This window comes from Zootoca vivipara, chromosome 16, assembly GCF_963506605.1.
Source record: "Zootoca vivipara chromosome 16, rZooViv1.1, whole genome shotgun sequence".
Taxonomy (NCBI): domain Eukaryota; kingdom Metazoa; phylum Chordata; class Lepidosauria; order Squamata; family Lacertidae; genus Zootoca; species Zootoca vivipara.
The window spans coordinates 17573980-17588155 of record NC_083291.1 but is presented as its reverse complement, the minus strand read 5'-3'; the positions used below and the strand labels follow the sequence as shown (position 1 = coordinate 17588155).

The 14176-nt window shown below is 47.3% G+C and overlaps 1 protein-coding gene across 1 annotated transcript; it reads left to right on the top strand.

Annotated features, from left to right (window-relative positions):
- The first annotated feature begins 1265 nt into the window (after positions 1-1265).
- On the top strand, positions 1266-14176 carry LOC118075198 (protein NipSnap homolog 3B). The gene is made up of 6 exons (XM_035097066.2): positions 1266-1412; positions 7629-7851; positions 8850-9005; positions 10352-10501; positions 12715-12801; positions 12899-14176. Exons 1-6 carry the CDS (start codon positions 1353-1355, stop codon positions 12973-12975), a joined length of 753 nt encoding a protein of 250 aa, XP_034952957.1. The 5' UTR covers positions 1266-1352; the 3' UTR covers positions 12976-14176.

Below are 14176 nucleotides of genomic sequence, written 5' to 3'. Positions count from 1 at the left end.
CACGGCGCACCCCGCCCCAAAACGCATGCCACATCATTGCGCAGTGCGCCCTGCCCCCCAAATGTGCGCCCCGCCTCCAGAATGCGTGCCACGTCACTGGGGGCAGCGTGCCTGCTCTCCGCCCCCCGGTGTGCATACACACTTCTTCAGATACCAATGACAAACTTGGTTGGTCTCTAATGTGCTACTGGAAGGAATTTTTTTTACTTTGTTTCGACTACGGCAGACCAACACGGCTGGCTACCTACCTGTAACATGCTGAGCTATATTTACACCCAGAGTTGTTGTTTTCCAGCTCACCAGAACCCCAGAACAAGGGAGAAGACACCTTTTTGTCTAGAAAAATAGCACTGCTTGGTTGCAACTATGATCTAAGTGAGATTCCTGTATTGCCTCCATAGCCTTTTCTGCTCCCAAAGGTGTCCTGCAAGGCAGCAGAGGTTCAGGGTCAGAGTTTTCCACGGGCTACCTTCCCAGATGGACGAACCCCATCTACCCCACTTCCCTCTACAGCACGTGCAGAAACTGCCTTCTTGACAGTTGGACCCACTATGGCTCTCATCCACTCAATCTGACGGAGCCTGTCTTCACATGCAGGAGATGTTCCTGACTCACCAAGGATTTGACACCCATCTGCTAGTACTGCTACCCTCACCTGGTTTAGCCATTTCCTGGGATGTAGCCACGGTCCATGCTGACAGCATCTAGGAGCTACTGTTGAGTGCAGGGGGTGGGGGTGGGGGTGCAGCACCAAAGGTGGACAAACTACCCCGGAAGTGGGGTGCCAACTCTTGAATAAAATATTGGGCGACCCAGGTAAGACACACACCCCATACCCCAAATCAATCGCAATATGTGGTGCACTCACACGCCATTTGAATCCACTGGATCCTGTTCATTTGGAACGAAAATGTCAACATAGTCCGGATGAGGTCAATCTTTCTGCCTCTTTGCAAGGCGGGGGAAGAGCCTTGTGAGCCTACAAACAGGTTTATTCATTTATTATCACCCTCACCCACTCTTTCCAGAATGACCATAAGACTTAACAAACAAACAAACAAACAAACAAACAAACAAACAGGCATGCAATCATTTGCTTGGATACAACAGCTGAGTTATTTGCTTCTGGTTTGCAAAGCGTTCTAACTACCAAACTGGAACCCCCAAACATTTATGGACGACTGCAGTCTACCTTCCCGGTTTGGTGATCTTTCTGCAGCTGCTATTCTTGGAAAGCACCACGAGGCTTTTTGTCTCCCTGCAGCCTCCATAGGCAAAGAAAGGGTCGGGGCGAAGCGGTGCAAGGAGCCTTTTGCTTCCTTCGCAGCAGAACTGTCGGCGGGCGCTGCACGATGGGCTCGCGCGTCTTCGGCTCCCTCCGCAGAGCTGCGTTATCGGGGTGCAAAGCCCAGGTAAAGCCGGGAAAGAGGCGCCAGGCTTGAGATTCTTCTCTTGACTTTCCAAATCCATCGGGAACGAGGCTGCCAACTTTTAAACTGCTTTATTTTTCTCTGTGTAGCTGTGCATTTAAACGCGCCCACGGGTATGGAGACCATACCATTTTTAATCGTATCATATTTTCCGGGAAGGGGAGGGGGGAACCTTCACCTGCTCATTTTCACGCAGCAAACTCCCGTTTCAGACACCCAGGATATGGGGAAAGGAAGGTTCCCAGTTCCCACGTCGGGAGGCGGACACGCTTGTAGGATCCCCCTGCCTATAAGAGCTGCAACAGGTGTGTGGCGCTTTCCCCTCGCCAATTTTCCAAGATGGGTAGAAATCCAAAACCTGTTGGATTTCTGCCTGCTACGTGAATAACCCCGCAGGAGCCTGCCAGGAGACGAGGAATGCAGAGGCACGCTGGAAAGGAATAATATTCCTTCACTATAAATCTCCACCATCGCTGACTCTCTTAGATTAGTTCTATCACTCGGTTTGGATTTCCAGCCTTCTAACTGGCCTCTGTGCCTTTAAGATACAGGTGGTTCACCTTCTTCAGCTCAAGAACTGCAGTCAAGGTTAGCCAACAACCGGAAGGTTGCAGGCCAGAGGTGTGTGATCATTGGCAAAGGCCCCACCAAAAACACACATGACACAGCACATTGCATTGCTGGGTTGAGATATCTCCTGCAAACTGCAGTGCAAAGGGGCAATTTCTTCCCCTGGGCAGTACTGTGCTTGGAGGTAGGCCATGGAAAAAGGCTTTGAGGCCTGGAACTGCCTGTGAGCTGTCACACTTTCTTTAACAGATGTGGAGACATTGCAGGTGAGAATACTTATCCCTGTGCCATGAAAAATGTCACCTACTAAATAAATTGGAGTCCTTGGAGAGTTGAGAAAATCCAGTTTTTAGAAATCCAGTTTTTCAGTTTTTAGAAAATCCAGGACAAGGTCCTGTTTTCGGTTTATTCTTCATCAGCTCTAGTTTCATAGTTTCAAGGTCAAAGCATACCATTCATGTTCATGTTCTCTCTCTCTCCCCACACAATTAAGGACACTTGTTTTCCCTCAGATGATTTTATTGGTGCAAAGTCACCCCAGGGTCTGATTGATCACCATCTTTTGTGCAGAAATCCTACCCCATTTCCCATGTCAGAGTATCAGTAGCAAATTTAATTAATAAAACAAAACAAGCCGTATACTGGCACCTGCTGTTGACATACACATGTGTGTTTCTCATTTGCAATTCTTCAGGATATTATTCTTGCATAATGTGGTTTTTTAAAACACGTTCACAGAAACTCTTGGCCAGGCATCCCCAAACTGTGGCCCTCCAGATGGTTTGGTCTACAACTCCCATGATCCCTAGCTAACAGGACCAGTGGTCAGGGATGATGGGAATTGTAGTCCAATGCAGGGTGTGTTCAAGGGTGCTGCTTTTATTATCCATGGAGGACAATGGTGAGACCTCGCAGGACTTTCAAGCATCCTGTATTTAAAGCTTGCCTCTGGACACACCCTGGGACCTTCTGCACAAAGGTGTGCTGGTCCCTAGGGTTACCCAAGAGGCATAGTCAAAGTCTGGTCCATGGTTCAAAGCTTTAGGGTTGAGACAGTCCAAAGTAGCCAAAGCTGGGAGCAAGGCAGGGCATCAGGTGAGGTCAGGAACAGGTATGTAGGTCAGGAACTAAGGCAGGTCGGAAGCACTGGCAGGGTCTAGCAACCAACAGTGTTGCTCCCGCAACCCAGGGTGGGGTTTGGCCGCCTTTTATCTAGAACGGGGTAACGGGTGTCTCCGATCCCCTGGCGACTCACTTCCTCACCTTGCTTGGAGGTGAGCACTCCTCCTGCGAGTACTCAGGTCTCTTCTTCTATCAGCCTTGAGTCTCTGCAGCTCAGGAGAGGCCAGTGGGTTACTGGACCCAGGAGCCGCCTCAGCCCCAGCCAGCAATGGGCCAGCTGCTGGTGACAACCCGGCTGATGGCAACGAGGTCTCTTCTGCATCTGGAATCAAGGCAGGCTCAGGCCCCAGACTCGGCTCAGCTGATGCTTGCCGCAGAGGAGGTTGAGCGGACTGAGGCTCCTCAGGACCAGGCCCCAAACTTGGTTCAGCCGATGTCCCAGCCAGAGGGTCCGGTTTAGGCTGCGATTCCTCCTGCTCTGAATCCGAGCCCGAGTCCCAGGCCATCACACCAGGTTTCCTGTCACAGATATGCAGGTATTCCTCAGCAGGCAAAGTGGTGGATTCCTTCTCATAGGACAATCAATAATTGTATTAATGCGATGATCAGCACTGCAGAAAATAATCTAGAATGATTGCTGAAAACACCAGCTTTTACGATACAATTTTTTTTAAAAAAATGGAGTGTTTGTCTGTTGCACTTGCAGAAACAGACAAAGCTACATCAACGCCTGATGATCCTAAGCTTATTTACATATATGTTTCATTTATTTCAATGGAATTTGTTTAGAATTGCAAGGTTGTTTCCCACATACTGTAGTGACATTTTCTGACATGAATGTGTCGCTTCACTGTAGGGAAAGACAGGTCCATACCTTGCGCATGTTGCTGTTTGCAATGATGGGCCCATTGCTAGGCGCATGCTGTTTCCTATAGAGACGCAAGGACCATGTGTGAAAGCATAATCTATATATTGCTGCCCTTCAGGGTCTACACTGGCCCCTTGTTTTCTTGCGGAAACGGTTCAAGCTACTGATCCTAATCTACAGATTTCCCAGAGCGCTCGCTTCTTTGTATCCTATTACAATCTCTGAGATTCATTGAGAATGCCCTTTTCACGACACCATATGTGCATCAGGTTCAGAAGGCAAATGGATTAAAGACAGATGTTCCCATGTCTGCCTCTCCCAAGTTACAGAATTCTCCCTCTGTTGATGTTCCAGAGCAGGGGTAGGCAACATAAGGCCCATGGGCTACAAGCGGCCCACAAGGGTCATTTAACCGGCCCCCGAGCTGCCCCCGAACTGAGCCGCCCACTCGGTGAGTCCCCGCCCGCTGCGCTAAACCGGCGCAGCACGGGGACTCACTTCCTCCGGGCCGAAAATCGTGTCTGTGCAGACACAGACATCAGAAATCAGAGTCGCGTGCGTGCGATCCGGCTCATGGAGGGATCTCCACTGGAGTGAACCAACTCAGGTGAGGCAAACCTTGCTGACCCCTGTTCCAGAGCATGGGTAGGCAAACTTAGGCCCGGGGGCCGGATCCGGCCCAATTGCCTTCTAAATCTGGCAGGCGGACGGTCCAGGAATCAGTGTGTTTTTACATGAGTGGAATGTGTGCTTTTATTTAAAATGCATCTCTGGGTTATTTGTGGGGCATAGGAATTTGTTCATTCCCCCCCCCCCCAAAAAAATAGTCTGGCCTCCCACAAGGTCTGAGGGACAGTGGACAGTTCCCCTGCTGAAAAAGTTTGCTGACTCCTGTTCCAGAGCATATATACCGTGTTTCCCCTTTTTTAAGACACCGTCTTATAACTTTTTTTCCTCAAAAACACACACGGTGTCTTATATTCAGGGGATGTCTTTTTTTAATTAATCTTACTGTTTTTATTACAGTACCTTACAGCTGTTCTGGTCTTTGTGTATCTACAAAAGAACTTGAACTTAGCTTGGTAATATATGGGAAGCCAGAGCAGGTGGAGAGCATGCAACACTGTCCAGGACAGGGGTCAGCAAACTTTTAATGTGGGGGGCCGGTTCACTGTCCCTCAGAATCTGTGGCGGGCTAGACCGTGTGCGCGCACATACACATACGCCCATGCCTTCCTTCCCTCCCCGCGTTCAGATGGAGCAGGCTGGGCTAAGGAGGGGGCACCCCGTCGGCGCTGGGTCTCGGCTTGTGCTGAGGGGCCGCAGCCACCCTGCCAGGAAGGGTGTCCATGACCATGCTGCTAAAGTGCCACCGCCAAGCAGCACAGAGGAGTCCTCCTCCTCCTCTTACTCCTCCTCCTCCCTCCTCGCAGGCTCTCTGCTTCCGTGGTGCTGCTGGGCTCTCCGAGCGCTCTGCGCTGCAGCAGCCGCCAGTTCTGGGCTGCGGGGTGGCAGGCCTCCTCAGCCGGGCCAGGCAGAGGCCCGGCTGCTGGCTCAGGTGCTCCGCCCGGGAGGGTCGCCTCCGCTACCTCTGCTGCCAGGTCAGGTCCCCGCCGTAGCTGCAGACTTACCGCGGGGGCCGCCTGCGAAGCGCCGCACCGAGGCTCCCCGGGAGAAGGCACGCGGGGAGCGGATTCCGACCTCGGTGATGTCAGGCGCGCGCCAGTCCCCTGAGCCGAAGCGCAGCTCGGGGTACTGGCGGCAGCAGCGGGGCTTCCTTGGGGAAGGCAGGCAGGCAGGCAGGCAACAACAGTCCCGGAGCCGAAACTCAGCGGGCGCTGCTTGCCGCCTGCCTGCCTTCCCCGCCAGTCCCCCGAGCCGAAGCGCAGCTCGGGGACTGGCGGCAGCAGCGGGGCTTCCTCAGATCGGGTCGGCGCTTATCGAGGAGCCGGTCTGCAGAGTCAGCGGCCAGCAGCGCTGCACAGAGCATCGCCTCCTCAATCCAGCACGGCGTTGCTGGGCGCTGACTCTGCAGACCGGCTCCTCAATCCAGTGCTCCGCGCAGCACTGATCAGCGCCGACCCGGCAGGCCGCCGGATCAAGGAAGCGGCCTGCCGGGTCGGCGCCCAGCACCGGATCGAGGAAGCTTTGGGGGTGGGGGGAGGAAGAGGAAAAAGGTGCCGGCGGGGAGGGAAAACGCGTGAGTCCTCTCCCCTTTCTTTCCTGTTTAGCCGGCTTGCGGGCATTTTATAGGAACAAACAATGTGAAAAGAAAAAAGAGGCAACGAGCCCAGTCAGCGGTGTCTCTCCCTCCCTCCAACTCCCCCCCCACCAAATGGAACTTCCCGACACCCCCCCCCATAACTTTTGGCCAGAGGCGTCCTCGGGCCCCGTTCCCACCTTCCCTGCTGGGCGCCTGCATGTCTTATTTTCGGGGTATGTCTTATATTTTTAAAATCTTAAAAATCCTGCCATGGCTTACTTTATGACTATGGCTTAAAAAGGGGGAAACACGGTATATATATGTAAGACCCGGTGCTGTCCTTTGAAATTTAGGAATAAGTCATGAAAGGGTGGGAAATTTCAAGGAGGTTGATAAAATGTTTTTATGCAGTTCTTCTCTCCCTGCTGTTTTTTCTTCCCCAAAGTTGTCTTCAGGCTGTGCTATGAATTTAAATTTAGATATGTAGCCGTTGAAGATGAAAAGCTAGTGAGCAAACAAGATCAAACTTGTTTAGGCAAGTTTTTAATGTTCGATGTTTTATGATGTTTTTAATATTCTGTTGGGAGCCGCCCAGAGTGGCTGGGGAAACTCAGCCAGGTGGGCAGGGTATAAATAATAAATTATTATTACTATTATTATTATAGATTGGACTACTGCAATGTGCTCTATGTGGGGCTACCTTTGAAGGTGACCCGGAAACTACAATTAATCCAGCTAGACTGGTGACTGGGAGCAGCCGCCGAGACCACATAACACTGGTCTTGAAAGACCTGCATTAGCTCCCAGTACGTTTCCGAGCACAATTCAAAGTGTTCGTGCTGACCTTTAAAGCCCTAAACGGCCTCGGTCCAGTATACCTGAAGGAGTGTCTCCACCTCCACCGCTCTGCCCGGACACTGAGGTCCAGTGCTGAGGGCCTTCTGGCGGTTCCTTCACTGCGAGAAGCCAAGTTACAGGGAACCAGGCAGAGGGCCTTCTCGGTAGTGGCACCCGCCCTGTGGAACGCCCTCCCACCAGATGTCAAAAAGAAAAATAACTACCAGACTTTTAGAGGACATCTGAAGGCAGCCCTGTTTAGGGAAGCTTTTAATCTTTAAGAAATTAGTGTATTTTAATATTTCTGTTGGAAGCCGGCCAGAGTGGCTGGGGAAACCCAGCCAGATGGGCGGGGTATAAATAATAATATATTATTATTATTATTATTATTATTATTATTATTATTATGGGTTAGGTTTGTTGCACTAAGTAGATTTAAAAAATCAAAGAAGCGTTTGCAGCTTCACATACTAAAACTATACATTGTAATAGAGTATACTACTGATCCAAATAATTATTAGCATGCTTGCAAACTTAGAAACATAACCCTCATTTCATTTTCTAACTGGAATTCTTACTTTTATGTCTCTCTTTTAAGCCAAGTCTGTATCAGGTTTGCTCGTCTCTTGCCACAGGACCCAGGCAAGATGTTGGCACCTTCTATGAACTCCGTACTTACGATATCAAACCAGCAAAGGCAAAGGAATTCCTCGAGTTGGTCAATAAAAGCATCAACATTCGCGTGGCTCACTCAGAGATGATTGGATTCTGGACAGCGGAGTTTGGGTCAATGAATAAGGCTTTCCATATTTGGAAATATGGTATGCACTGCATGGTAGCGCTTTAACCATGTGGGACCTCTATGCAGATCCCAAGTAGGATATTTCTCAAGCGATCGTAGATCTTTTGGGAAGGTTTACTGCCAGGTTAATTCGCTGCAATTATTGTAGGTGTCTGTAATTTAGACCTGGGATTCTGGAGTCCAGGTGGCTGAAGCCAGCGATCGGAAGTAGTGCTTTGTTTGACCAAGCAATAGGCCAGACTCTGAGTAGTTGTATCAGTTCTAGTCAGCACAGAGACTTTGAATGGCCTGTCGATCACAGAAGCTGATATTGCACACCTAAGCTGTGCCCATGCTAGACCATTCATGGAAAGGTGGGCCAGTTTTTTTCTCTGTGCATGTTTGTGTAATTTCGTCCACACATGAGCACTTTCGGTCTTATGCTCCAAAATCATTCCCAATGTTTTCCACCCATGCCGGCAGGCAGTGCTCGATGGGATATATTTGCGCTGTGTGTTGTGCCATCCTTTCCATTGGTATTTCCCAGCCACCATAAATTCTGAAAACCTGATGGGTTTCTTGGGTATGCACATAGGTATTTACCTCTATGCACCTACTTAAGGGGACGCGGGTGGCGCTTGTGGTTTAAAACACAGGGCCTAGGGCTTGCTGTTCGAAAGGTCGGCGGTTTGAATCCCAGTGACGGGGTGAGCTCCTGTTGCTCGGTTCCAGCTCCTGCCCACCTAGCAGTTCAATAGCACATCAAAGGGCAGCTAGATAAAGGTAAACGGCATTTCTGTGCACTGCTCTGGTTCACCAGAAGTGGCTTAGTCATGCTGGCCACATGATCTGGAAGCTGTACGCCGGCTCCCTCGGCCAGTAAAGCGAGATGAGCACCGCAACCCCAGAGTCAAAGAAACAAAATGTCCTTGTGCAAGAACAAAATTCCATCAAACCAGATTATTGTTATTGTTATTATTAGCCTGCCCATCAAACCTGGCCAAAGGAGTTCTAACACTTCTTTGCTTTCTTATATAGACAACTTTGCCCACAGGAGAGCTGTAAGGAAAGCTGTGGTTGCTGATAAAGAATGGCAGGAAAGATTGTCAGTACTTCTTCAATTCCTAGACAAGCAGCATATGGAAATTGCTTACATGGTCCCCTGGTGTGAGCTCGGGAGTTCTCCAAAGTCAGGTGAGCTGTCTTACTGCACTAACAGTATATAGTACTGTTTTTTATTATTGAAACAAATTTCAGGGAGCATTTTGAGGAGAAGGCATAAGTAACATTCCTTGTGCCACCAGAGAGCTCTGGTTGAAGTTACCACAGGCTGCTCTGGCCCTTTCTGGTCACTGGGTCAAGGGGGAAGAGGAATTCCTATGAGAAATGCCTTGGAAATGTGGTGCTGTGCAGATTCCTAATATCTGGGAGAAGCCTCTCCAAAGCTCATGGGCGTAGCCAAGGGGGGGAAGGGGGGCAGCTGCTCCCCAATCAATACATAGCTGAGGTTCTGCCCCCCAACAAAAGGCCTGCCCCTTCTAACAAAAGGCCTGCCCCCACAACAAAAATCCTGGCTATGTCCATGCCAGAGATCTTCATTGCAGTTGAATTTGAAACATGCTTCATACTGTAGTAGAACAATTTGGTCAAAAATAAAACAGACATGCATGGAGGTAAGCAAGAAACAGACATGGAATTTTTCATAGCCTGATCTTTCCCCCCGTTAATGGACCTAAGCTACAGCTTTGGTTCAAAACATCCATCTTTCGTAGCGATTCAAAAAACAGTCCATGTCTCCCAGTATATTTTATTGTTCATATCGGTATAATATCTTTCCATATCTGTAGCCTCCCCCTGAGATAAAATGGTTTTGCCCGCTTCAAATCTTGAGAGGTTTTTAATCCCCTTCTCTAAAATACACTTACCCATAAATAAGGGTAGAACTAGACGTTATGCGGCAGAGAATCGGCAGTACATGGTTGTAACTGCTTAAAAACGAAAAATAAATTAGAAACCTAAGCACCCTGTTCAAAGAGAGGGAAGCATAGATGTTCATGAAATGTAGAAATAAGATTTTGGGTCATCATCAAAGAACTAAAAAGTAGGCTGAAAATAAATTGTGAAGCAAATAGGAATGTTGGTGAAGATATTGGCATAGGGCAGGGGGTCAGCAACCTTTTTCAGACCATGTGGCCGGACTATATTTTGGGAGAAAAAATGAATGAATTCCTATGCCCCACAAATAACCCAGAGATGCATTTTAAATAAAAGCACACATTCTACTCATGTAAAAACACCAGGCAGACCCCACAAATAACCCAGAGATGCATTTAAATAAAAGGACACATTCTACTTATGTAAAAACACGCTGATTCCCAGACCGTCCACGGGCCGGATTGACAAGGCGATTGGGCCGCATCCGGCCCACGGGCCTTAGTTTGCCTACACCTGGCATAGGGTTTTTATTTTGTATTTTACTATCCAGCTGATAATTTCTCTCTCCTCCCTCTACTCTACCCTGCCCCACCCCACCTGCCTAGGAGTTTATGAGTTGGTTACTTATCAGTTGAAACCAGGTGGACCCGCTTTGTGGGGAAAGTCATTCAAAGGAGTGATTGATGCGCACATCAGCAAAGACTATTCTAAACTGATTGGTGTCTTCCACACAGAATACGGATTACTTAATACAGGTACAAAACCAATCATTTCATGTTTCAGAGGCAAAACAATTTCAAGATATTCCCCGTGGTGTTATGATCTGTAGTTTCACACATAGAACCATAGAACTGTAGAGTTGGAAGTGTCCCCGAGTATCATCTAGTCCAACCCCCTGCAATGCAGGAATATGCAGCTGTCCCAGCCGGCAACCTTGGCATTATCAGCACCACACTCTACCCAACCGAGCTATCCAGGCTGTTGGTCATGCTCAGTTAGACATGCTGGTCTCTATTCATTTCTGTGGAGGGACCTGACATGCACCGGCATTCCTTTGTGCTATGGATTACAGTGGAACCTCGGTTTATGAACACCTCGGTTTATGAATTTTCGGTTTACGAACGCCACGGACGCATCTGGAATGGATTACAGTGGTACCTCGGTTTATGAACACAATTGGTTCCGGAAGTCTGTTCATAAACTGAAGCGTTCATAAACTGAAGCAAACTTTCCCATTGAAAGTAATGGAAAGTGGATTAATCTGTTCCAGACGGTCCGCGGAGTACTTAAACTGAAGCATTCATAAACTGAAGCGAACTTTCCCATTGAAAGTAATGGAAAGTGGATTAATCCGTTCCAGATGGGTCTGCGGAGTACTCAACCTGAAGTGTACTTAACCCGAAGCATGGGTGTAATTGGTTCCGGAAGTCTGTTCATAAACTGAAGCGTTCATAAACTGAAGCGAACTTTCCCATTGAAAGTAATGGAAAGTGAATTAATCCGTTCCAGATGGGTCCGCGGCGTTCGTAAACCGAAAATTCATAAACCGAGGTGTTCATAAACCGAGGTTCCACTGTAATTCACTTTCCATTACTTTCAATGGGAAAGTTCGCTTCAGTTTATGAACGCTTCAGTTTATGAACAGACTTCCGGAACCAATTACACCCATGCTTTGGGTTAAGTACGCTTCAGGTTGAGTACTCCGTGGACCCGTCTGGAACGGATTAATCCACTTTCCATTACTTTCAATGGGAAAGTTTGCTTCAGTTTATGAACACTTCAGTTTATGAACAGACTTCCGGAACCAATTGTGTTCATAAACCGAGGTACCACTGTATGTCCAGTGGTGAAGCAGAAAGTACCCGTATATTCTGGCGTATAAGACGACTGGGCAAATAAGACGACCCCCAACTTTTCCAGTTAAAATATAGAGTTTGGGATATACTCGCCGTATAAAAAATACAACCCAGCGTATAAGACGACCCCCCAACTTTTGAGAAGATTTTCCTGGGTTAAAAAGTAGTCTTATACGTAGGAATATACAGTAATATTTTGAAGCTGTTGTCTTAATCCTGTGTCTTCTCCCCTTCTTTGTTAATCACTTCCATTTACTATCACACCCTCCCGTATTTGGCCGTGCATAGGAGGTAATGATGAAAGGAACTTCTGAACATGCACAGAGTGAGTTTACATAAAGACATAAGAAGAGTCAGGTCAGGTCAAAGTCTCGTCCAACAACCTTTTCTCACAGTAGCCAACCAGATGCCCATTGGGACTTGTGCGCCCAGGATCTTCCTCTCTAGATCTGGGTGTTGCAGATATTAATATTGTGCAGTTTGAAGCAACTGGATGCATGAAAACGGACTCCTTTTGGAAATGAAGCATTGTCCCAGGAAAATATTGTTCAAATTTTACTAGCAGAACTCCTCAAAATGAAACAGAAACATCACATGATATATCCAAAAATATTGATGCAATGTCTTGTGCTGTGCAACACAGGCTCTGCATCTTAGAAAATATGAAATAACCCAAACAGACCTATAAGCAAAGGTCTCTCTCTCTCTCCACAACCTGCTTTCCAGCCTTCATTGGCCTTAGGCAGAGAGCTTCATTTACATCTTCATTCCATAGAGTTTGGGAGACTAAGACTCAAAGGCAGCTCCCTTCAAAATGGAGATTTGCAACTCCATACCTTCATCACATGATCTAAGGTTACAACACTCACATGTTAACTAGCAGAAAACAACAATTAGATTCACTCAGCAAGAGCCCAGAGTCCTTTAGAAAACAACATTGGGAAAACCCCAACGTTAGCAACCCTTCGGCGATATTTAGTTTAGCCATATTCCGTTTTAAACCTTCATTAATACACATCCATTTTTCATTTCTGTTTGATTTGAACTAGTTATACTTAACCGTGGGTAAACTTATTCCAGAGCTGACCTTGGTTTGGCTCCTGTTTTCACAGTTCATGTGCTTTGGTGGTATGAGAATCCTGATAGTCGTGCGGCTGGGAGGCATTTTGCCCATGAAGATGCCAGGGTGGTAGCAGCAGGTAAGAGGTAATGGTGTGTCTTGGCATAGGTGCCAACATTTCTTTAATGCTGCTCAAAGTTTAACCCAGTTTTGTCCTACATTGCATTTATTTTCAGTACGAGAGAACATCCAGTACTTGGAATCCCAGCAAAACATGCTCCTGATTCCTGCACCATTTTCACCTTTGAAATAGTTCTCTAACAGATGAAAGGCAACAGATGAACACATCTTTTCTTCATTTCAGCACTTTTATTATCCAATTGCAATGTTCGTGCCTTGATGCAAATTGAGTTCAGCCTTGCAAAATGTTGAATTGTGTGTGCGAAACTTGATTTTCCCACCGCTCACTAGCAAAGAATACACACCAACTTGCTTGCCTTAAAAATATGTAGATTCAAACTATGTTTATGTATTTACTTATGATGCCATTTATATCCCATTTGTCCTCCAATGGGTTTAAGTGGGCGTCAATGCTTCTTCTCTCCATTATATCCTCACAACAGCCCTGTGAGATAGGTTAGGCTGAGTGATAGTGACTAGTCCAAGGTCACCCGGTAGCCTTCATGGCCAAATGGGAATTTGAACCCCTGGTCTCTCAGGTCCTAGACTGAATCTCTAATCACATCACACTGGCTCTCAAATTCTGTGAACATCTTAAAGGTAAAGGGACCCCTGACAGTTAAGTCCAGTCACGAACGACTCTGGGGCTGCGGCGCTCATCTCACTTTAATAGTCGAGGGAGCTGGAGTTTGTCTGCAGACAGTTTTTCCGGGTCATGTGGCCAGCATGACTAAGCCACTTCTGGCGAACGCCGTTTACCTTCCCGCCAGAGCGGTACCCATTTATCTACTTGCACTTTGACGTGCTTTCAAACTGCTAGGTTGGCAGGAGCTGGACCGAGCAATGGGAGCTCACCCCATCGCAAGGATTTGAACCACCGACCTTCTGATTGGCAAGCCCTAGGCTCTGTGGTTTAGACCACAGTGCCACCTGCGTATTTAACACACAATCAGCTCCTAGGTTTTTATCATAGATAAAAAATGAAAATATCCAGGACAAATCTGAGCTGATGTTTCTTGTTTTATACACATATCGTTTTAAAATCGTGAAAAGTAAAGTAAAATAAAATATTACACCCCCAAACATCCCAGAATCCCACTGGATTAATCCTAGCCTTAATGGGGAATATATCATACATTAACATATAATTCCTAGTACTGCTTTTACAGATTAACATCCGCTATCCGGATTACAATGAAGCATGAACAGTGTTAAAATTAGAGATGCATTTCCCAATAATGTTTTAACTATAATAGATTGTTCATTCTACAGCTGATTACTTTGTGGGATTTGTTATGGGAAGAATTGACGACCAGGGTTGTCAATGTAAAATT

Excerpts from the sequence above, each read along its gene's own strand:
- LOC118075198 (XM_035097066.2), top strand. The coding sequence starts at position 1,353 with ATGGGCTCGCGCGTCTTCGGCTCCCTCCGCAGAGCTGCGTTATCGGGG. Across the intron at positions 1,413-7,628 it reads TATCGGGGTGCAAAGCCCAG|CCAAGTCTGTATCAGGTTTG; the intron begins GTAAAGCCGGGA and ends CTCTCTTTTAAG. Across the intron at positions 10,502-12,714 it reads ATACGGATTACTTAATACAG|TTCATGTGCTTTGGTGGTAT; the intron begins GTACAAAACCAA and ends CTGTTTTCACAG.